This window comes from Pteropus alecto, unplaced genomic scaffold (genome assembly GCF_000325575.1).
Source record: "Pteropus alecto unplaced genomic scaffold, ASM32557v1 scaffold33, whole genome shotgun sequence".
Lineage (NCBI taxonomy): Eukaryota > Metazoa > Chordata > Mammalia > Chiroptera > Pteropodidae > Pteropus > Pteropus alecto.
Window position 1 is genome coordinate 1871614 of NW_006435762.1, and position 25542 is coordinate 1897155.

Genomic DNA, 25542 nt, shown 5'->3' on the forward strand with positions numbered 1-25542 from the left:
GAGGATTGTTATATAGATTTCTGGAGGGTTTTTTTCCCCTCTTTGTAACATCCCCTACCCTCTTTCTAGCACTGCACAAATTCTAGTTGCCTTGACAGATACGAACTTTGATCCATCTCTTCAATTTACAAACATCATTGAGCTCTCTTTTGTTTTCTCTTTCTTGTGTTGTAATACAGAAATTGCCTCCAGTAAAACCCAAAACAATAATTTAGCGTTGTTTCTTTTCATTCAGGGTTCCACCTCCTATGCTGCCTGTTTTCCAATATCTACAAACAGTGGTTTCATATTTTTATCTAGTTATCTAGTTTTTTATGATAGATGGTAAGCCCAGTCAATGTTATTTTTTCAGTATCATAAACCAAATTTGAACAAACTCCACTTAAAGGCACTGCCCTGTATCTCTGCACAAAAGAAGAATTAGAATCTTGACTCAAAATATTACTTGTGTCCCACATACTACTTTAAAATGTCTTCTTATGTTTTGCTGAGAATAAACTGAATGTTTACAACCAAATACTTTATTGTAGGAGATTTATTTTATAGTTCTTCCATGCACAATTCATATGGATTAAGTTCACAGTGGAAATTAGTCTCAAAAACAGAAGAAACTCTTGACAGTATGAGGGCTTGCTGTAGGAAAGTTATATCTAGCTCTTTTCTGGAAGAGTAACAACTCATACCTAGGAACCTTGAGTATCAATAAGGCATTAAGGACAAGAGAAGAGTCTCCCAGACGTATTAGTCAATGAGAAGAGCATATCAAAGATAATTGCAATCTACTTTATAACCTTGCATCTGGTAGAATTGACCTCTAGCTTTTCAGTGTTATGAGGAGAAGTTACCTATCTCATTGTCCTGAGAGTTGGTGGTAGGGTACATGGATTAAAGAAATTAAGTTTCTGATGTAAACATGGCTGTGTAGGTCAATGTCTTTCTCTTATCCTATGACAAATCATACAGATGCAATGAAGAAATCAAACAAAACAAAAAAGTCTCTCAATGTGTGTGTGTGTGTGTGTGCGTGCGTGCGCGTGTGTGTGTGAAAGAAAGAGAGAGAAATTGGGGGGGCAGGGCAGAATGAATTTTTAGACATAAATGTAAGAATTTCTTAGAGAGCTGATACCAGGCAGAAGCAATACAAGAGAAAAAAAGACAGGAAAAGATAATTAAAAAAAGGAAAGCACTAGTAATGATTAGTATAGAAATTCATGAAATAGAGAATAAAAAACAAGAGAGAAAATTAGTAAAACCGAAAGTTAGTTCTTTGAAAATATAAAAAATTAACAAACCTTTAGTTAGACTCACGAAAAAAAGGGAGATGACTCAAATTAATAAAATGAATGAAAAAGGGAACATCCCTACTAACCCTAAGGAAATAAAAAGGAGTATAAGGTAATACCATGAACAACTATATCACAACAAATTAGATAGATGAAATGAACAAATTCCTAAAATGGCAAAAACTACTGAAACTGACTTCTATAGTAATACAAAATTTGGTTAGACATATAATAAGTAAAGAGATAGAATTAGTAATTTTAAAACTTCTCATTAAGAAAAGCTCAGGCCCAGATGGTTCCAATAGTGAATTATACCAGTTTAAGTAGAATTAATGTAAATTCTTCACAAATTGTTTCAAAATGTAGAAAAAAAAGAGCATACTTCCCAACTTATTTCATAAGGCCAATATAACTCTGCTACTAAAACCAGACAAGGATTTCACAAAAAAGAAAAACTACAGACCAATATGAATATGAATATAGATATACAAAATCCTCGACAAAATACTAAGGAAACCACATCCAACAATGTAGAAAAGGGAGTGTGCACTATGATCTAGTAGGATATATCTCAGGAAAACAAGGTTGTTCAACATCTGAAAATCAATTAATACAATATACCATATCAACAGAATAAAGGACAAAACCCACCTGATCATATCAATAGATGCAGGGAAAAAAAACCAAACAAAAAAAAACCAAAATACCCTTGACAAAATCAAACACCCCTTTTTGATAAAAAGAACTCAACAAACTAGAAAGAGAGGAGAATATCTTCAACCTGATAAATGAAACCTGTGAAAAACACACTGCTCCCATTATGCTTAATTCCTCCAAGATCAGGAAGAAGATAAAGATGATGCCATTCAACATTGAACTGGTAGTTCAAGCAAGAACAAAAAAAGGCAACAAAATAACACAAAAGTCAGCCAAATTAGAAAGGCAGAAGTAAAATATCTCTGTTTGGAGATGACATGATCTTGTATATAGAAAGTCTGAAGGAATCTACTTAAAAAAAAAAACTATTAGAACTAATAAAAAGTTTACCATAGTTGCAGGCATAAAGTCAACACATAAAATTTGTTAAATTTCTATACACTAGCAATGAACAATCTGAAAGTAAGATTAAGAAACAATTCTATTTATAATAGCATCAAAAAAAGATAAAATACATAGGAACAAAATTAACGAAAAGTGTAAAAATTATCTACTGAAAACCATAAAACATTCTTGAAATAAATTAAAGACTCAAAATAGATAGACATTTTATGCTCGTGGATCAAACAACTTAATATTATTGAAATGGCACTATTGCCCCAATTCAAGCTCGATCTCTATAAAAACGAGGAGCAGAACAGTGTATATTGTATCTGTGATAGATATATCATACATATATACATACATACATACATACATACTTGTATTACATATTTTCGTAGTCTGGAAGGATTTACAAGAAACTAATGAAAGCATGAAAGCATTTATGTGTGGTAGTGGTTGGATTAAAAATGAGAGAATGCAGGGACAAAGTAGATTTATATATATTGTTTTGCTTTTTATATGCTGTGTATTAAGTATGGGGAGGGAAGAAGTAGAAATTCTGCAGTCCCACCCAGCAGCCTGTAATGTAGAGAAGGCTGGATTCACAGAGTCAGACCAGAATCACTTAACTCATAAATTTAATAAGCTCTGTGTGGTAGTATCCTCATAGGATGTGTTGCTTCACATTGCTTTGGACTTTCAGAGAATATGTCTAATACTAAGACAGGAGCAAGTGAGGGAGAGAAGGAGGCCAGCTGACTAATTCCAGGGGAAGCTGAATTTATTTCATTTCCATGATAGCTGTAGCTAAGACTCTCCCATGTGTCTCCAGTAAGCCTTCTCCTCCACCATGATTGCTTATCAAAAGGCAGAGGAGATCTAGAAGAGGTAAAAAGGTTTTTCTAAGGATGATTCTGCTCCTCAAAGTTGTAGAAAAGATGGGGAGAGAAGAAGAGAAAAAGCAAAAGTATATAGAGGAGTTTCTGCTGACTAACTTTGGGCGGCAGATATACTTTTGAAAAGAGTAAAATTAAGCTAATTTTGCTTTGGCCTTGATACATGTTTAGATTTGTACAGATTTCAGATCACACAACCTTTTGATGAATTAGTTCCATCAGAAAGTGAAATTTTCAAGAGTCCTTACCACCTCTATGTGAAAAACCCAATGGCCTCAATTCCATCTTTACTTTTCTCCACCCTTCCACTCTGTATATCTTTCTAAAGTTAATTAATTGCTAACTATCACTGCTTAATTGCTTTTAGAGATGGACCCCTGCACAGGTGGGAATGGATATGCCCACATCTGTCAGAGTGAGAACGAAGTGGCCAGGTGTGCCTGTCACCCAGGCTACCAGCTGTCTGAAGACAAAAAGGCCTGTGAAGGTAGGAAGTTGAAGCTGATGGCTTAATGGAGTAATTGTTTGAAATTTTGTGGTAATTCAATTTGAATAGACAGAACAGCTAGAAGAAAGGTGTTTTCATTTATGCTTACAAAGGGACATTTGTATTCTTATTTGATAATTCTGAAAGGTATTTTTATGATTCTATAAAAACAGTGAAATTTTTAGTTACAAATAAAAGGTCTGGTGTAGTTTCAGAATTAATACTTTTTGTTTCTGCTTCTCATTCTGAAGTGAATTCCAAAATTAATATTTCAAAACCTTTCATAACCTCACAGGGAGTTTTTTATTATAGGCTACAGAAGGTGGGAATAAGCTTTGAAAAGCAAGTATGTGCAAATGAGTGTTCTCAGAAGTTAGGGATAATTGAAATAAAAAAAAAAAAAAGGAGAAGAAGAAGAAATTTTGCAAATACAAGTTTACATATTTCTCTTTCCTAGAAATATCAAAACAGACATACTTCAAAGATGAAAGCGATAAATTGCTCCATGAACAGAACTGATAAGTGAAGTTATTCCTGTGGGACAGTCTTTGTTTCAGTAACTTCTGAATAATCAAATAATCCTTCATTTATATCATGACATCTTCATAACATGAAATAGTTTATTTGGATTAATTATGAAAATACCAAAATATTTCCTGACTTATGGGACTGATAAACACTTTGAAAAAAATGAAAAAGAATTAGACATAAAAATTGATGTTTAGTTTTTTTCTTTAAGCCAAAACTAAGATAAAATTTTCTGTGGATTGTGTTAACACACTTTTCTGACAAATAATATATCTGCTTTGGTCTTCTGTTTACATAGCACTTGGTACAGAATAGGCTCTTGTTAAATATTTATGGAAAACTGACAAATATATACATATATATGTATATCTCTATATATAATATCTTTCAAAGTTTTATTTTAATAGCTGGTGCATTATTCCTAAAAAGTCTATCTCTCAAATTACTACTTACTTAGAGTTTTACATGAATGAGTATTTCTCTTAAGCACCCTGGTAAGGGCGATATGCAGGACAGGACAAGGAGGAAGTTCTAGTAGAGAAAAATGATGAAACCTATCCATTTAAAGGGAAAGTGCAGGGATGACCTGGGCCACACAATGAAATGACACTGAATGAACTTGGCTGTTGGTATCAGGAGAGAGGGCACCACTGTTTAAACCTTTTCGGGTTTGCCCCCAAGATAACTCGCAGATTATGCTCCTAACCTTTCTCCTAAAGTTTGCCATGAAATATCTCACTTTCATTATTATTTTCACATTGCTCTAGTATACTGATAGTCTTTGGAAACAAATGACATCATTCTATTTATAGCATTCTGTTTTTAGTAGTTCGATCACTGAAAACGTCAAATCCTAGAAAACAGCATTCCTACGCGAGCTGCACTTTTTTTTTCTAAATGGAAAAAAGGTTTAAATAGCACAGACCAGTAATAATCATATGTACAACATATACTGTGAATTGCTACATACGAAGGCCCCAAATCCACCTTATCTAAGGCCACACATACTGTCTACCTTAAGTCAGGGAGGTATCATTTTTAATTAAGAATGTGGTATATATTCCTGAAGACAAAGTACAATGACTTCTACCTGTATTATTAGGGGACAGATAAGGTCTATATTTTAATTTGTTTTCTTTTCTCCTTCCCCCAATTAATAGACACTAGTAGGTTTTAATAGATAGAAATAAATGAGAGCATAAGACCAACACTAGAGTTAATGTTATTTGTAGTTAGTTTATTTACAAATATGGAGCCTACGTGGTATTTTACTGTTACCCTTGATATTGCAATTCAAGGAATGGATGCTTTAGTTCATTTTTACAGTTTACACATAAATTTTTATTCAAGCTCCAAAGACATAGCTGCTGTGTATTTCTCTCTGCAGACATAAACGAGTGTGTGGAAGGGCTTGCTCACTGTGGCCATCGTTGTGAAAACACAGTTGGATCTTTCACTTGTGCCTGTCACCCTGGCTTTGAGCTGGGAGCTGATGGAAAACAGTGTTACAGTAAGTGGCAACAGTCCGCAGCCCTGGAAATGTGTGGCATTTGACAAGTATTGAACAAGAGTAGTAAAAGAATGACCCTGAATATCTTGCCAAAGCAGAAGCTCCTGAAAATGCTTTCCATGGGGGGTGGAGAGGGGGGCGGGGGGGGTGAGAGCTTAGAAGTCCAACCCTCTCATTTTAATTTGAAGAAACAGGGGCCTAGGGTTAATAGAAAGTGGCTGGCATAATGATCCCCAGTGTAGATGGCAAGGACTAAGTCTCAGGTCTTCTGACTGGGTTCCCTCGGACTCTGGTTCTCCTGGTGAATAGTCTGCCTTCTTCCATCATCTCTGCCATGTAGTATTGATTGAACACTGGTAACTCCAATGTAAACCTCAAGGAAAAGGAAGTAACAGGAACGAATGAACCAGCAGTCCAAGGAGCAGGTCTAGATTGTAGTAAAACATCTGACACATTCGATACTCTAAAGGGTACTTTTTGTGTTAGCCTTTCTCCCCCTCCCATTATTTATTCATTTCCATCTTGCCTATTTAAGCAACTCCTTACGACTTTGCATTCTCTTTCATTAACTCATCCCTCTTTTCCTATTCTTCAAAAAATTATGATCCATGTCATCTGATCTTAGCTTCTTCCTCACCTAAGCTCAGATATACAATTTAATTCATTCCTTATTATAAATATATTAAAATGTTAATATGCTGAATTATTAGCTGCTATTAATAGCTATTGCAGCTATTTCCTACTCTCATGTCTTCCCCACTGGTCTGCCACTTAATCTGTAGGTGAACACACTTCCTCCTTTACTAAGCTTAAAACTATCTGATACAGATTCTTTCATGTTCCACGATCTCTACCTCGGTATTTCCCATCCTCATCCATCCTCTGCTTCTTCCTTTTTTTTTCAAATGACAGATTTTTTTTTTTAATTTATTTGGATGATTTCTGTATCTTTGCTGTTTATGTGATCATGATATACCATCAATTCATTTTTCTTCCTTATCATCAGACCCTACTTTTCTCTCAAGGACTTCTCCCCTTTTTTCTATACTTCATATCTACACCTTAGCAGGTAAGTTTTTTTATGTTTAAAACACAACCATGTTAATCGATTTTACTTGAAATTCAAGACCATAAATCTTCTATGATTAAGCAGCATGGCTGGACAAATCTATACTAGCAGAACATGTCCACTTTCATCCTCATCAAAAAGAATGTTTACCATCTTCTCTTTCTCTTCTAAATCTTTGTATCACTCCTCTTTTGCCTTTATCCTTACCTTGTCTCTTATGTCATAAATAAAATGGGTGCAAACTACCATCTAAGCTAGCAACTAAACTGAAACATCTCATAAAATTGTAAAGAAAACCCTTCTCCCCAATTAATATGAAGGAAGTGGCCCTGCTGCTATCAAAGGCTATCTTCTCCATCGTACTTTGGATTCCATTCTTTCTCATTATCCCTAGATCTTTGCTATTACGGTTATCTAATGGATTGTTCTCATCAGCATATCAACATGGCCCAATATCTCCTGTCTTTGAAGTACCCTCAGATAAGCCTACATCCCACTGGAGTGCTAATTTGATCACCTTCAAGGCGAATTTTTATGACTTTGCCAATATCTTCCTCTTTATCTCGCAGTTTCTCATCATCCAAGACCCATGATCTCCATGTTACCAGATTGCATGTTACCTTCTCTGATTTTATCCTATTATACCTCTCAGCAGCTTTCAACACAGATGATTAACCCCTATTCTTGAAACACTTTCTCCTCTCCCATGTTTTCACACTTTCCTAGTTTTCCTCTCCGTCTTTGGCCCCTCTCTTAATGTCAAATTTTTATTTCCACTTGTCTTTTTCTTTAACCATATGTGAATATATCAAACTATGTACTCAACATCTCTACTTGCTTGACTGATAGGCATTGCAAACTTGACAGGTCCAAAACAAAACTGCTGATTTCCAGTCTCATTCCAAAGATGTCCTTCTCAGTTCTCCATGTCTTAGCAAACCATCCATTTAATGATGAAGCCAAAAACTCAATGATAAAAATTAATAAGTGACAGAACTGGGACTCGAACTAGGGTCTTTAGGCTCCAAATACCCTATCCTTTCAAGTTCATCATATATTTTTATATGTTATATTTTTCTTTATCGGTTTTAATTGAGGGAGAAGAATAAAGGTAGTCATAAATAGAATAATTTTGTGTCCTTACCTAAGCTCTTTCATGAAGAGACATTCTTAGGGCCACTTAATTCTTCATTCTCTTCTACTGCATAAAATGCTATGTTTTTTAATGCCTGTGTTTCCAGTGGAATCTTAAGATCTGTTGATATATTTCTACTGCTTAAAGACAGCACAATTTTGCTACAGTGATATTTTTTAAAAAGCAAAGTAAATAAGATGAGAGAGAAGAATTAACTAATTAGGATACAGCTTCTGAAGTGAGTCTTTCTTTTAATGCCCTGAAGAGTCCTTTCAGGCAGAAAGAAATATGGATTGCTTTTACCTTCTTATTAATATTTTGGCTTTTTAATGTGGCCAGAGGTGTAGGAGCATTTTACAAATGCCTGGAGTAAAATCTCTTGAAATCTGACTCGTGCATTCTCAGTTATCATGAAAAAGGGAGCCATTATTGCTAATGAGTTATGAGGTACAGGTTTTCTGTAGAATTTACTTGGGAAAGCAATTTGCCCTAGAGTTGAATACGTTTGGTAGAAGTGTAGTTTTATATTTATTTCCCTTATGTGACTATTTGGCTAAGTTCTTTGTGCAGCTCTCACCAGACCTCAATATTTACTAAGTGACATGCAAAACTTTCTTGATGAAAACTGGTATTTTGAGTTGTTTCAAAACCTGTAGGTGGAGTAAATGTTTTCAGAGCATGGTAATGTTTAACAATGAATTATGTGTCTTTCATATGACAAGTATATTTTAGGATAATATTGTTTTAACTCTGTCTTGGGAAAACAATATTTTATATTTATATAATTTCTTCTCAGAGGTTCTCAAAACACTCTATAGCATAAACATCGAATCTCTATAGTGTGTTATGAATAAACTATCACAGTCTTGTGATTAAATTTTTTTAATTTCATATTCAGCATGGTTAAATAAGACTTTCCCCAAATTATTAGCACTATATAATTGAACTTAAATTCCATGTGCATTTAATGCATTGTGTATCAAATAAATAATTATTTGCTACTTATGAGAAACTACAAGTTTTTTTTTCCAGTTTTTAAAGTGTTTTTAAGTTTTTTTTAAGTTCTATGGTTAAATGTCATTACCTGTATCAAGAACACAAAATCTTAGCTTACTTCTAGTGGGCAGTTATAGGTCTGAGTATGCCATTGTTTAAGTCCCATGTATTTTTTAATTAGGTTACAATAATGTCATTTATATTTAAAATAAATTACCACCAGAAGTCTTAGAGCCACATCGATCACAGAAAAATAACAAGAATAATAGCCAAAATTTGAAAGATATCTCCCTAAAGAGTATATGTTAACATATCATGAAAAATATTTCTTTTTGTTATTTCAGTCTTTCCTTTAGCTTTCCAATTTTTCTCAGTCCTAAACTAGCTATTTCTAAACCCAAAGGGGTTCTTATTTTCAACAATAAATTGATTAGCATAATCCTTTTTTGTTTGTTCCATTATTCAAAACCTATTTTTGAACATCTGTTATCAGCTAAGTAATGCAGGATAATGATGGCACAGAGGGATGAGCACAACGACAGGGATGTGCACTGGGTGCTCTGGGACACATAAGGCTGCTGCCTACCATAGACTGGAGGCCAGGGATGAGGGGGAGGATGATTTCTTACAGTAACTATGCAGGAACTGTAGCAGATACCTAGGCAGTTTCAATGGTGAGATAGGCTTTCCGTAAGTACCACAATCTTAAGCACCCTTGTCTTGTTCTTTCTCATCTTTCTTCTTCCAAAGGATTAAGGAATTACAAATGGAAGAAAATGAACAAATGTAGACAGTCTCATTAATGAGAGGTTTATCCAAGCAACACAATGAAGAACAATAGAGGCCAATGGTAAAAATAGCAGAATACCTAAATATACTGTAACATTGATTCAAAGCAGTTTTAAATTTCTCATTTCCTCACTTAGAAAATGATTGATTATAATGTCTGTATACTCAGTACACTTGGCATCCATATACTTAGGTTGATGTCACCCAAAATGCCCCAAATTAGCATGTACTGGAATCAGCAAATTGGTTTTTAGAGTAATACTATGTTTACATAAATAAGTGACTCTCCTATTCCTCAAAGCTGATTAACACATTAACACGATACTAGTTAAATATGGTCAACTAATTCATTGATTTTGTGCTCATACTTTATTCCAAGGCTATTTTTAACCGTATTTTAACGTGCTCATAGCCTCTGAAAAGGACAGATAATAACATACCATTAGCTTGAGAACAGAAATGTCAGCTGGCAAACAACCTATTTGCTTTCTGATTATTGATTCAATACACACATTTTTTTATATCCTGAAAATACTATGGATTCCCAGAGGTAAGTGTCCTTTAAGATAAGTGTTTAATAACCACTAGTGGACCAATTACCTATCTGCATCACTTCATCAACTTAACATTATTTATAGGTTTATTAGTATTTTGATATTGTTTAGACATTCACAGCTTAATAGCCCTCTGACTTTTATATGTGTAGAGTGTTGATAAATTTCCAGTAAAGTTGTCATCCTCCCAACAGAGTATGTCTGTTGTTGACATATATTCAAGTTTCTCTGTTGTTATGCTAATAACCATCTTCTACTTGTTTGGAAAGGGATTGAATTGGAAATTGTCAATAGCTGTGAAAAGAACAATGGTGGTTGTTCCCATCAGTGTGAACATGCACTTGGTGGGCCCTGTTGTTCCTGTAACCATGGACACCAGCTTGATTCAGATGAGAAAACATGCATAGGTAATGTATGGTAAATGCCATCTTCCTTCAGAGTTGCCCTGGATTCACTTAGCCCTTTTCTCTCTAATACTTAATTGCTGTAATGTGAGCCACAGCTCTCATACTACAAGGATAATTAAATTGAAAGATGTCTCTGGCTACTGGATAAAGGTAAAACAAATATTACTTGGCAAAAGACATTATGTTTAGATATGTACTTTGAAGTTAAAGGAGATTTAAAATATTTAAAAAATATATGAATTTAATAGTTTTACCTCAGGAAAATATTCCAAGACCTATCTAACTCTTTAATGTAATTTGTAATTCAAGCAACAAGTGCTACCACATACCCTACTTCTCTCTACCTCAAGCAGAAACTAAATCACATTCATTGGTTCTCAGCTTGATAATGGTTTGAATGCATGTTCAGCATTGGTATGGCAGGAAGCTATTTTCCAAAAGAACAATTTAAAGATTTCATTGTTTGGAAATCACAGCTCAAACACATTTTTAATAGATAACTTTTCCAAGATATTATTAGAACTTACATCATTTGGGACAATGAGAAAACTAAATTCCACCCCAGACTTGCTTCATAATAAAATGTTTAATCTTGAGGTTCTGAGAAAAAAGGATTATCTACTAAAAAAATAGGGATAGTGAGCATCAAACTATTATGTGCTCTGGATCTTAGAGACCCATAGCCCCTAAAGCAATTTACTATCATTTGAGAATTATGATACCATATTTGTTTGTTTTCTTTTGTGACACTTTATATCACCTTTCTTAAAAATTATGATACGGATACTAAAAACAACCTTTGACCATTTTATGCTTCTCAATATGGTTGGAGACAAATTGGAATATAATAAAAGAAGAGTTGAATTTCAAAAGTCTAAGTATTTGCAATTTTTTACTGTGGCACTATGATGTGACAGAGTGAACTTCAAAGGATTTCGAAGTATTCTGGTTTCATAAATTATTTAACCAAAACAATGTCATTACTTGTAGTTCTTGAACCAACACTGTTTTGTGCGTTTTTCTGAGTCTACAGTGGTTAACTTAGTGAAACCTTTGCTTTCCCAGCTTCTTTTTACGTAATGAAAAATATGCTTGTATTTTTCTACCTTGCTAACATTTGTATTTCTGGAAAAAATAAAAGAGCTTTCTTCCTTCTTTTCTTCCTCCCTTCTTTTCTCCTTCCCTTCCTTCCTGCCTATCTTTCTTCCTTTTTTGATCGTTGGATAAGGGAAATTGGGATTTCATGAAATCTTTTGTTCAAAATGTGCAATTTGGTGTCTCACCTTATTCTTTGAAAAGTACAATTCAGTAAAGTTCTTATTTACAACTAGGAAAAAAAAAAATAACATCTGCCAGGGTCGAAATGTAAGAAATTGCATATTTATGAGCTTTCAGTAGTCAGCATGACAATGTTGTATTTTTTATAGCTCAAGTTTATTTCATTTCTCAACAATAAATAATACACATTCCTAACGACCAGATATTCACTAGAGTAAGGCAATGATTTGTCTGGAGTGTACATATACATACTTTGCTTATTCTCCTGAGAACAGATTAAGGCCATGGATGCTTTGTAAAAACATTCACGCCTGAAGAAAATTAAGGAATTTTCTTTTGAGCTTATTTTAGGATCAACTTTTTTATATATGAGACTGTACAAATAAATATGAAAATAAGTCACCCAGTCTGCAAAAGGTCAGTCTTTCCTAAATGCAAAATTTTATTAGGGCTAAAACCTAGAGATATGTTGACACAATTTGAAAGACAGCTTCTAACATAATTGGCTAGGGAAAAATACAACTGTCTGATTAGCAATAAGTTCACTACATTTAACAATTGGTAGTTATTAGAAAAAAATTTATTTCTAACCTTTGGAGTTTTATTGAGAGACTGTGTATGGGCGTCAGATACAGAAGATCAGTTTTTTCAAGGTTTATTTTTGGTACTTTTCTGATGTCAAACTGAAATGTTTAATTGTTTTGCCTGGCTACCATTGATGCTCTATTTTTGATTAGGGCTAAATTTTTATGAATAGGCAAATTTCTCTACAATGTTGCAATATTTGGCATATTGGTCAATGTAAGAAAAATATGATTATCAGAGAGGAGGAAAATTAAAAGGGAAAAATAAGGAAACAAAGATCTCACTAAATAAAAACTGAAAAGAAATCAAGAAATTTAGGAAACTGGTAATATAAGGGTTGAAGGGACAGGGCATTTTAAGAAAGGCTTGTGATGTAAGAATGATGGGGTCTCAAATGACTTCCAGACTGAAGATGGTATACATGACACAAGCTAGAAGTAGCCCCAGAAGAAGGATAATAGAAGAATAATTCAGAATGAGTCATAATATGATATATTGATGAATTAATTTTCTAATTGTGATGTAGTCATGTTCCTTGTAGCTGAGAACAGGGAATCTTGAGACATATAAGTTTGGAGGCTCTGGTGGTATTCGAGAAACCTTTTTAAAAATCTTGAGAAAACAACAGCATAAAGGATAAGTTTTAGATTAAATAAAACTGAATTTTTAAAAGTACTTTTGTCCTCCATATTCATGCTAGTTAATCCAAAGAACAAAAAATGGCTTAACATGAGAGAGGAAAAATATCACCTAAAATTTTGTAACACTGTTTGTGACATTTTACAGGAGAAAGAATGTTTTATGTCTAAATGACCTTCAGTTAGATATTTTATGGTGACCCCTCACCTTAGTTGATTGATTGCATTTTTTTCCTTCCTTTCTCTTGTCTGCATTTTCTTACATTGGTACCTTTTCCAAGGTTAATTGAGACTCTGACCTTTAATTCTGTGACCGCTCATGTAGTTATGGAACAATGGGATTTTGTAAACTCAGCATTGACAAGCCACCCAACTTAATAGCTCGACAAACAGAGAGGGTTGAATTGAACCAAGGGCCTATAGCCAAAAATCCTGACCACATAATTGCCAGGTGTCTAGCCTAAGGGAAGCAGTGGGTGAAGAGTCTGTTCCTATTCCTTAGCCAATTATGTTAGAAGCAATCACCTCAAAACTCAAGCCAAACAGATTATTCTTTGGCTAAAGTATTTCAATTTGACATTTTCTGGTACATTTTTATTTTCCCCAGTCAATTATGTCTTAGGAAGAAACATTTAAGATTGTAGAATTCTAGAATAATAGTGCTGAAGGAAACTTGAAGAGCATCGTTTAGAAAGCTGTTTGAATGCTAGAACATACCAGGGTAATGGTATCGCCAGTGGTAATAAAAAACCCTGAACCCCCGCATCTTCGAAAACTTCAAGCAAATGCTCTGAAATAGTCTGTTATTTAAGGCATAATATTTAAAATGATTGTCTGCCCTCACTGTAGTTACCACTTCTTTTCCCAGTCGTTTGAATTCCTTTTGCTCGGAAGTACTCTTTCATCTGAAGATCTACATGAATAAACACATTATTGAGTCTAAGACTGCCTCCTCTGAATTTTTTGGTTCTTCTCAAGCTTTTTTTGTGTTGTCGTTGTTCTTCAAATTCTATTTATTTAACCAGATTGCTATTTAAATTGGAGAAATAGCAGAGATCTCTTTTCCTGTGGTTACAAATGCATTTGAGATTATTTACATACTTTTAAAATAAATAGCAGGCTTAGGAGAAGCATGCAAGAAAGGAACTCAAATATAGACTTCATTCTTTTTGTCTTAGAGTTTCTTTGATGTCTGTACTATGTAGCCTGAGAAATAGAAAATAATTAGTAACACAATTTTAATTTAGAAATGAGGCTTGTCAGCACTTCTGTAGGCCATCTAAATTCCTGTCTCCTGAACAACAGAAACGTCCTTTTCCCCTTCAGATCTTGTTGAATGTGAGAGTGAAGAAGCTTGCTGTACCCAGCTCTGCATCAACTATTTCGGAGGCTATGAATGCAGTTGTCGGGAAGGCTTTCAGATCAGTTCTGATGATTGCGGATGTGATGCTAAGTTCTTGACATCTAACAGGGGATCACCAATGTGATGGGCCAATCAGTGAAGGAGGAATTTCTGAGGAAGACAGTTAGGGTGAGAAAGGGAAGGACTTGACACCAAAGAGACTTGGATTTCTATGTGGTTCTACTATTTACTATTGTATGAACTTGGGTGACTCTAACTGCTCTGAGCCTCATAGCCTACATTTAACAATTGGTAGTTATAAATATCAGGAAAGTGAATATAAAATAGGTGGTAAACAAAGGAAAGTAATAAATGTAAAGCGCCTAGTATAGTGATTGACATAGAGAAATCACTCAACTAGAAGTAACTATTATTATAATACTTGTTGGCCCATAGTCATTTTTACCTAATTAAATGTATATAGGCAAGTGAGAGATTCTGGCATGGCATAGCACACTGCCATAGAAATTACTCATGGCAAGCTTGACTGGTATTAGGAAGTTGGTGGCTGAAAATCATTTTAATTAGAGAACGGTAGCAAAAGGATTCCCAGTTCATCACCGCCACTGTCTAAATCTGTATCAGAATCCTTTATATATCTGGTATTAATCTAGCTAATGAAAATTTTAAAAAGTCATTTTATAATTTTCTAACTTATTTGTTAAAATTGGTTCACTTACCTTTCAGATGATTTCTACGTTATGTACTTGTTTGAAATATCATAGGAGAATTTGAATTTAGTGAGTACAGTTAATTCACTTTTTTTAAACCATTACATTAGGAACAGCTCATTTAAGTCATTGCTATCATTTATATTTTAATGTTTATTTTGTATATGTAATCTTTAAATTTTAATTTTATGATCACTATTACCATTTTATGAACCATATTTTTCTTGAAATCAGAGCAAACATGATGATTGGCATCTTTTTTTAATAACAAATTACATGAGAAGAATTTGATGCCTCAGGTAAAAAGATAGTATTTCTTTGCCTAAAGAAACAAATTTTTGAATTCTGTCGACTATGTAAGGTATGTTTCTCCATATACATGCCGGGCTTCTCAGCCTTGCAGTATAGATAACAGCAAAAAACACACAATTATGATATCTATATATTCTAAACACAGCAGAGAATATTACCATTTATCACATTCCATCCAATTAACAGGGCCAAAAATAATTTGAATTTTATCAACCATCTGCTCTTGAGCAGAATGAGCCAAGATATGATTGTATAGCATGAATATATGTACTTGGGTACACACATCCAAATGGAAAAGGTATCCACATTCTGAGGCAAAGCTTAGAAGCTCAGCTTCATAAATGACCTTTTAGTATTGTGAAGACATGAACCAAAGTCTGGACTCAGACATGGATATATGTAAGTCACGTAAGATCAAGGCCTAGAGTTCTTCCATCTCTGAAATTCTCCACAAACCTTGTACAGAATTATAGATGAAATAAATGCTTCGTCACAAATATCGAATAATTCAAGAATGAATGAACATGACACAAAATGGTACACAGCCTGAGACCATCAAATTTATATTGTTTTAAATTCTTCATCAAAAGTTCATGAACAAGGTCTCAGAAAAGCCTTGTCCATGTAAATGAACTATAATAAATTTGGAATTGAGTGAAAGAAAAATAATTGGCAGGATATACTTGAGAAAGAATTTGGGGACTATATTTGCTAGATGATAATACATTGTTATTGCTTAATAGGGTGACTAGAAGAACACAAATATGGCCATAAGTTCATAATGTCCATTTTATCTCTCAGTGCTCAAAAGCAGACATTGTTTAAATTTTTCTAGATATGGACGAGTGTCTGGATATCAACACAGTCTGTGATCAACTATGTATTAACTCAGTGGGAACATATAACTGTACTTGTGAAGAAGGCTACAGAATTGGAAGTGATGGGAAAACTTGCATCTGTAAGTCACTGTCAAGAATTTTATTGTACCTCTTCTAAACTACTTTCAACCCCATTTTGTCCTTCAGGAGCAATGGAGACCACATATTTCTTAACTCAACCTGTCCTTCCCTTTCTCTCTTCGTAGACTGAGATCTTTCTTTTCCTTTTGTTCTCTCTCCTACAGTTTCAGCTTTGTGCTTGCTGCTTCTCACCTTCATTTACAATAGACTTTTTGAAATGGCCTCAAAGAGTTCTACCTTTCAGCGGCCCCCTGCCTTGGCTGTCTAGTTCAAACTCTCTCATTTCTCTCATCAACCCTTGCTCAGTTGTTCCTTCTTTTAACCAGCATGTTGAATCCAGGCATTTCGCTGTGTGGTCTTAGCTTTAGATGATGATGAGCTAGAGGAAGAAGAAGAGGAATTAGAAGTCGTGAGATTTGCAGGCCTTCTGTTCAAGAGCACATCTCAACTGCTTCATTATGTTGCTGCCTTTCTGCCTCCCACCCACCAAGATGAAGAAGATGAGGAGGAAGACGAAAAAGATACACAAGAACTGACTGCTTTGCAAAAAGTTGGTGAGTATCTCATTGTAGTCACCTCTTTTTCTTTATTTTTAGAGAATTCACATAAATTCCTTTATAGACAATTTTGTTATCCATATTTAATGCCATTAAATGTTTTAACATAATGTTAGCAAGAAAACCAGGGACAAAATCACTTCTTCAGAGCTTTCTATTAAATCCATCATATTTTTAATATTTCTTCCTTTCACACAATAAAGGCTTGCTTTGTGGATATACATAGAAGTAGGGGTACAGGATGATGGGGGGCTGTTGAAATGAGATACAGTGAAATGGTGCTGAAAAATATCTTTAAATTAACATAATGGGGAGAAAGATTGAGACCTTTTAGTTCTAACTCTTAAAACTTCAATAAAAGTCACTTTATATAGTTAAAATGTACCTTAAATAGCCTTAAAGTCTAGATTTTTCCTAGTTTTAAAAATGCTGAGAACCAATTGTTTAATATGCTCAAGTGGACCAAGAAAATATCTTTAAAAGTGTGAGCAGTTTTTCTTATACACGTATATCCACACAACAGAACTCAAGCATCAAATCACTTCTGATCACAATAAATTAGCATAACCTCTTTCAAAAGAACAGTTTGCAGCCAGTCTGCTGCTTCTTTTACTTTTCTTTATAAAACAGAGCTGCTCTTTTTCTTTTCCCTCTGTTTGCTGTATTTTAACAGTGTCAGAGCTTAATGATTGCTCAGAGTGCATTCAGGAAAATGGCAGAAACATTTTTATGCTATGGTGAATCATAAAATAATATCAATAAATACATCTGCATAAAAGCAAAAATGCTTTCACATTTCTTAATTCAACTCATGATACTTTGGCTACTCAATATCTGAATGGAAATAGTGCAGGGCTACCAGTGCAGTCAGAACTTGAGTGACCAAAATCTAGAGAGAAAAGAAACTCAGGAAAGTGAAATGGGCCATCTCTGTTTCTTTCTCCTTGAGCCGTTTGCTAATGTACGGGCTGCGTAGGCAGAGAAGCCAAGAAATCTAAAAGGCAGCTGCTAAGAGGGCAAAGAGCTAAGTACAGTTATCAGCAGTATCATGGTGATGGGGAAGTAGAAGCGGCAGCTCAGGATCTGCCAAAGAGAGGGCTTGCTCGATATAACAGACTTTCAATTGAGACATCTGAAAGACCTCGTTACAAACAGGGGCAAAACTTGAAATAAAGTTATCTTTAAAAGAACTGAAGTCAATTATCTCCGTTCTTATTCAGTTAAAGTAATTTCCCTAGAGAATAGAATGGAAAAAACACATTATGGTACATTTATGTAATAGAATACTATATAGCCATTAAAAGAAAACTAGTGTACATACAATATGGGTGAGTCTCACAAACACTGTATTGAATAAAAGAAACTTGGTACCAAGAGTACATACTTTACGGTTCCATTTAAATAAAGTTCAAAAATAATGAAAAATAATCTGTGGTGATAAAAATCGGGAGACTGCTTAATTTGTGAGGTTAGTGATTAAGAATCATCAAGTCACCTTTGAGTTTTTGGGGTGCTGGCAATATTCTATATCTTGATCTGGATGGCATTTAACGGGTTATTTACCTTATGGAAAAAAGCATAACGCGTACACTTGAGATTTGTGCACTTCTCTGCATGTATACTAAATCTCAATGAAAAGGTTTACTTGGGGATGAGGGTGGGAAATCTATCCATAAAAAGTCTGGGAGGAAAAGCAAGTGTCAGTAACATTGATTATTTTACTTTCTTAAATATTCTAAATATTCTTTAGGTTCTATATTTCGATATTATCATTGGAAAAGATAAACTATTTTATAGAGTTTATAAAACATATCTTCTTGTTCGTGTATTTTTCTGGGACTCTTTAAGAAATATGCTCAGGAATCATTCTGTGTGTGTGTGTGTGTGTGTGTGTGTGTGTGTATGTGAAATCAAGTGTTCTTCATTTTTGGTGATGTGAACAGTATGAGCTAACTAAAATGGTATCATATTACAGTCTGTTTAGATCACACCTTTGGACATGATTGCAGTTTGAGTTGTGTGGACTGCATGAATGGAGGCAGGTGCCAGGAAGGAAGGAGGGGGTGCTCCTGCCCAGCTGGTTGGGGTGGCATTCTTTGTAATGAAAGTAAGTGATACTGTGAAGAATTGTGATGATAAGTTCTCCTCTACGACTTGTAAACAACTGGTGATGAGTTCTCCTTTATGCTTGTTCTCCCTAAAAAGTTTTAGCAAGGTAAGGAATTGACATGGGTGAGAAACCAATTTATTTGTTGCATGTAAAGAATGTCTATAAAGCACTGAGGTTTTAGAATGAACATGTGAAAAAAAAGGGGGTAGATTTTGTGTTCCCTAGGATACTTGATGTGCTGTTTCTCGTTTATCCATGGAACATAAAAGTTAATAAAGTATCCTAATATTCTAGGCCTATCAAAATCCCATCATTTAAATAAATCATTAGGCCCTGGCAAGCTGTTCCCAAGAAAAGAAAAAGAGAAAGGAGCTGTGCTACAAACTGCAATTAATGGGATTGCCAGACTGCTGCTTTTTTCTGTTCGTGTTTTCTTCTCTTCTTCTTTTCAAAATATGTTAGTACAGCCAATGATACTTTTAAGTTTTTTTATGTCTCTCATGAGAAAATATCAAAGATTTAAAAACTGATACCTCTACGAAATTTTTCCTTTATATTTTAAATGGAGGTATACTTGCAGGTACTAAAACTGCCAAGTAATAAAAAAATTATATTAACTATTTTTGTTTCCTCTTTCTCTTTTTAAATTTACCTTACAAAATTTTTAATAACAGAGTTTTCTTAGTCTTTATGATTAACTTGGAAGATGGTATGAGCAAATTTTTTTTGACCCTCCTTCATATAAGAAGAAAGAGCACAAATACTGTTTCTGATAGGAGATAGATATAAAACTTGGATCATAACATAGTGAAGTGGTTTAACCAAGTTTACTAGTTAGGGTATCGAGGATCATCCTCAAGCACCCCTCTGGTCATGTTTCTCTGCTGCTCAAAACACTTTGGATGTCCCATTTCCTGATACATAAAGCATACACTTCTGATCTACTGGCTGGCAACCATCTAAGATAAGGTCTTCATAAATCCTTTTTGCTTTTTATCTTAATCACAACTCTTTGCCCAGCTTATCGTTTCCAGCAAACTAAACCACTCGCTATTTATTGCTTTGCCCTTTTCATCTTTGCGCCTTTTGCTAAACAGCCATCTTTGTCTATTGCCACTTTTGTATGAAGTTTTTTTTTTGATGGCCCACGTCTAACCACAACTATTTGTATTTCAGTGGATTTAAAGTCACTTTCTCCCTCTCCACATTCGATTAGAGTCGGCTATGTCCCTGTTTGTCTGTCTTACTAGACTGAAAACTCATTGGCCAGCTCCTTTTCATGTTTCTCCAAACTGGAGGCACTTAGAACATGAATGAACAAATGAAGAAAATGGAGTATTGAAGCAACCAGCTATATTGACTTGCAACTTAACATTGACCTGAAACTATATAAAATTTGGATCAAATACATGTTATTGTACTCTTATTAGGAAGTAAATATTTATAAGTTTTGTTGGTAAATATGCAACTTCCAAAACCTTGATTTCTAACATGGCAGCATGAGAAATGAAACTAAAAATCTATCTCAAATACATCAGAATAAAACCTGTCTGATACAAAATTAATATAGAAATGTTGAGAATAAACTTGTTGATAAAATGAAAATAAGATGACCCCTTCTTTGGGTTTAGAGAACCTTGAGGACCTTTTAAGTGTTCAAATAGCCCTGTGCAGGAGAATCTGGCCCTGAAAGCAGAAGATTATATCTTTTTTTGCATTTCCTTTATGTCTTTTTTTTCTTTTTTTCTTTTTTTACAAAAATGAAAACAAAACAATGGAAATTGGAAAAAAACTCACTAATTCTTTAACAAAAAAGAAGGGTGAAAACATTTCTTAAAATTCTATATAAGCTGCAATAAATGGAAGTGACCAGTCATTCATCACCCATATTTAAATGCAGCAAGAGAAAGTAAAAAAAAAAAAAAAACTTTCTGCAGAGATCTGAAAAGTTAGTTTTCCCACTGAGTAGGTCTTCTAGCTCAATATCTTTATTGATCTATGTTGAAAATATCTGTTTTGCTAACTTAGGAATTTTTCCAAGTAATTATAATAAAACAATTTTAAAATTACCACATATTAATTTTAATAACATATTTTAGAACTCCATTTATTTTGAGATTTTATATTGGCTATATCATTTCTTACTGTGAGACTGTATCCAATAGAAAGGGAAGATAATGGAGGATTTTCATATGACAAATGAATGGGTTATATATGGAGGGAAGGATTCATAACTCCTTGGAATCATCCAGCTAAGGTTTGGGGCATGTTTGCCTTCAGTTTGATTCTCCATAATTGTTGTTTGATGCTAATGAAGTATTTAGCAAATTCTTGCACTGTATGATATCTTATTCTGCTTTGTGGGGGAGTGCCAGATAATAGTGTCGGTTTGCCTAGATAGTGTGCAAGCTATTTAAACTTTTTTAGCTTTATTTTTCAGGTATATTTTTCAAAATAAACCGAAGTTGGTTGTCAGTTTTTGTTTTTTTTTCTCTCATTCCTTTTGTTTTCCTCTTTCCCAAAACTTTCCCCCCCTTTCCTTTTCATAGTAGCCTTGGGCTTGAAAGTAAAGAAAAAAGTGAATAAAAGCCAAGTTTCCATATTAGCATCTGGAATGGTGTGGGTGGCTGGGTAGAGAAGGTGATATAATATTTAGCCTATTATGATAAAATGTCAATTAAAATGCTCACTGAAATTTTCTAAATAGCTATATTTAACCAAGTTAAAATTAAAATAAAGTTATGGACATTTTTCCCAACTTATTTTTTATTGGAATACGAAACACTTCCCCCAAAACCAACAAAACAGTTTGCTTGACTTCATCATTCTTTGACAATGAAAATACCTTAGGACCCTCAAGACAGTCTTAATCACCTCCATTCCTGGTTGAAAATACATGCCACTTTTTTTCTACATTTCCTTACATTTTTCAAAATAGAAGGTGCAGTTTCTCATTAAGGTTATTACAGCAAAGTTCTCGAAACTTTGAAAATGTGAAATTTAGAGTTTATGGAGCAAGGTAAATTTTGCATATAAACCTTCTTAGCAGTACCTCAGTCATCATTTTAACGAGCTATATCAAGAATCCCCCAGTAATGATTATACCATCCAAACTAGAGGCATATCAGAGACACTTCCTGGGTCTGCAAATTAAAGAGATTTTAATTACTCTGTATCTATTCTAATAAGAAGACATGATATTTTTTTCTCCATTTGTATCACAATAAATATGTTATATTGCTTGTTCAATTTCTTCATTTTCTTCATATCTTGTTCCCGAAAGATGGTGGAATCATCTGTGATTGTCAGAATGGAGGCACCTGTGATCCTCTGACTGGGCAGTGCCAGCGTCCCCTGGGGGTGCATGGGAAAACCTGTGAACACGGTAGGAATGCCTGGTGCTGGTCACATGAGACAACTATTTAAAGTCTTGAGGTTTCTACTGGGAAATAAACTAAATGAAAGTTGCATCTGTATTTTTTAAGGTAGCCTTTTTCCTGAAGAAGTTAAAGGCTGTGTCAATGTATATACAAGAGTACAATTGCTTTGACTGATAACATATATAATAGAGCAAAATAAATGGTACTTAAATCTCCAACTGTGATCTAAGTAGGGTGAATCCTGGTACAGAAAAAGCCTTTACTTCTGTTGAGCAAAAAGTCGAATTTGTACATGCCCATTTGGATACAGGAGCTATAGAGAATTTATTTGCTCTGCGTAATGCAATGAAGAAAAATGGAGCTCCTTGGGCAAACTAGGAAGGAATAGAGATGAAAATCAGAGAGGAAAAAGAAAGGAGAGAGAAAGGAAAAGAGGAAAACGATGGATGAAAAACTCACAAAATGCCAATGAGTGTTGTGCATGGATTTTTCATGGAAACCAGTGAAAGGGCCACATTTTTTTGCACAGGTTGATAAAGTATAAAAAAGAAATTGCTTGTACAGGCCCCGAAGCTGAAGGCAGAGAGTCAATGAAGATCTAAGTCACTGGGGATTGCCAACCATCATGGGGAGTTTATTAGATTCTTACAGTTCATGGACCTTGGGAGATGGAAACCAGGATTACTTCACTCTCTGAGAGGTGCAGGAAGGCTCCTACTGGCATCTTAGTTATTTATTCCCCTGAACAATATTTATTCATTTATTCAAAACATGCATATTAAGTGTTTGCAAGGCACTGTGCCAGGCATTATGATATGGTAACAAAATCAATCAATCAATCCTTAGTCCTTTTATGTGGATCTTTCAGTATTGTTCAAAGCAGACAAAGGTTACAAATGTCGGCAGGTATTACTAATTGAATATTAATGTGTGCTTGGCAGTCAGATTATGAGGAAAATGCAGACTGTGTGACCCAAACTAACTTTTAGAGAAGTGATGCTTAAGCAGAAGCCTGCAAAATGAAGAGACATGAGTCAGGGAAAGTGTGAGGGAAGAGCATTCCAGACTGAGAGAGTTACATGTTGCCAGACTGTAAAGTGGGTAAGAGAAAGGTGCATTACAAGAACCAGAAGAAGGTCAGTTGGTGGAGCGAAAGTCAATCAAGGGGATATTAGCACCACGTTAGGTCAGCCAGTGCAGAAACTTGTGAATCTTAAGTTTGGAGGTTTCACCTGGCAGCAACGGCAAGTCCTTGCAGAATTTTAGACAGAAGATATAAAATCTTATTTGTGGTTTTTAAAAGATCTCTCTTGCCTCAGTCCAGTCAGATCGGAAACACCTTACCTTTTGCATGCTCCATATTGCATATAACAACAGCTCTGGCAAGTTTTGCATGTGGGTTAATATTTGCTTTGTTTGTCCTTCCACCCCTTAGGATGCCCAAAAGGATTCTTTGGGAACTGCAAAAGGAAATGTAACTGTGCCAATTGTAACAGTGGCCATTGCCACAGGGTGTATGGCACCTGTGTGTGTGAACCAGGGTGCTATGGGAGGTTTTGTCATCTGAGTAAGTCACAAGCACTAGATTTGCTCTCTGTGAAGCAAGGAGGCTCAGAAAAGTACCAAAAATATGTTAGAAAAAGAAAGAGAGTAAAAAAACATAATATATTTTATAGTTATATTACATATAAACATATATGATCTATGTGCTAGTTTTTATTTAGTCTCTTTATGTTATAGAATCTAGATTTTGATGAATGAAAGAAAACAATTTCTGAATTCTTTACATTTTTTTCTAGTTGGCATTTACCTTAACTATTGAGAGAGGATTGTTAATAGTTCATTTAAAAGGAGATTTTACACTTTATAGGACTTGAATATCAAAGACCTAGAACAAGTGTTTTTTTTTATTTCTGAATTTTATTGCATAGCAATATCATTCCTTAAAATTTCTAAAGCAGGCTATTCATTTTGCATTTTGACTATCAGTCACATTTTGCAAAAGATATTAGAAAACATAATCACCAGTACATTCTTCAGCCCATCAATCAGTAACTTTTAGGATTTCTCCCAATGGGATATCTCCGGATGCCCACCATTCCATCTTAAAGCTGTGTGTAAGCACTCTTGAGCTTGAAACAATCTCTATCCTGCTCTTCTATCTATTCCATCTGCCCTCCTCTGAAAATCCTTCCTGAGTGAACCTCAGTAATATCATGACCCACTTCTTAGCAGCAGACACCTTTTAGAGTTTTATATTGTATTTTTAGTCAAATGTCCTTGGATCTTGTCTAATTTATAAAAGGTATGCCTTTAGAAAACACAGAGTATATTGTGAATACTCCAAAAAGAGATCCGGTGAAGGCATCATGGAAAGTTGGACCTGGGTAATGAGGAGAGGTTAGGCTTGCATAAGCAAAATAGGAGAGAAGAGGAGAAGGCACGGATAAATGCGAACAATGCAGGTGCAGATGGTGTGTTCCAGAACATCACATACCTCCTGGAACAGGCCAAGAGAAGAAAGCTCACCTAGGAACAAAGACAGCATCATTTCTATTATTGTTCCTCTAAAGTAATAAGATACACTCCATTTTTTAGTAATAACTTGAATATTTTACAAGCAATACCAGATGTTTTGGCAAAAAACATTTAAATCATGACTCATCTAGTCAAATATTTAAATAGCAGATGGTGGCGATGGTGGCTAGCATTTCGAATATGACCATCTCTAGAAAAAACATACACATTACAGTTCTTCAGGACTCTTATTGCTAGGCTTGAGGCTTTATTTATTAATGTCATTTGCCTGGCCCTGAGAAGCTTGAGTTTGCTGTTGTAATAAAGTGCTGCAGCTGAGTGCCTTACATAACAGAAATCTAAAGCCTCACCGTTCTGGAGGCTAGAATTTTGGAATAAAGGTGTTAGCAGGCCATGCTGTCTCTAAGAGCACTAGGG

General features: G+C 34.6%; 1 protein-coding gene across 1 annotated transcript in view; it reads left to right on the forward strand.

Moving 5' to 3' along the window:
• LOC102893490 (EGF-like and EMI domain-containing protein 1) overlaps positions 1 to 25542 on the forward strand; it is a 133723-nt gene that overhangs the window by 43409 nt on the left and 64772 nt on the right. Inside the window, exons 3-10 of the mRNA XM_025046066.1 lie at positions 3588 to 3707; positions 5623 to 5745; positions 10558 to 10695; positions 14523 to 14650; positions 16911 to 17094; positions 19073 to 19204; positions 22491 to 22592; positions 24023 to 24154. Coding sequence (XP_024901834.1) covers positions 3588 to 3707; positions 5623 to 5745; positions 10558 to 10695; positions 14523 to 14650; positions 16911 to 17094; positions 19073 to 19204; positions 22491 to 22592; positions 24023 to 24154 — 1059 coding nt within the window. The remainder of the gene's footprint in view (positions 1 to 3587; positions 3708 to 5622; positions 5746 to 10557; positions 10696 to 14522; positions 14651 to 16910; positions 17095 to 19072; positions 19205 to 22490; positions 22593 to 24022; positions 24155 to 25542) is intronic.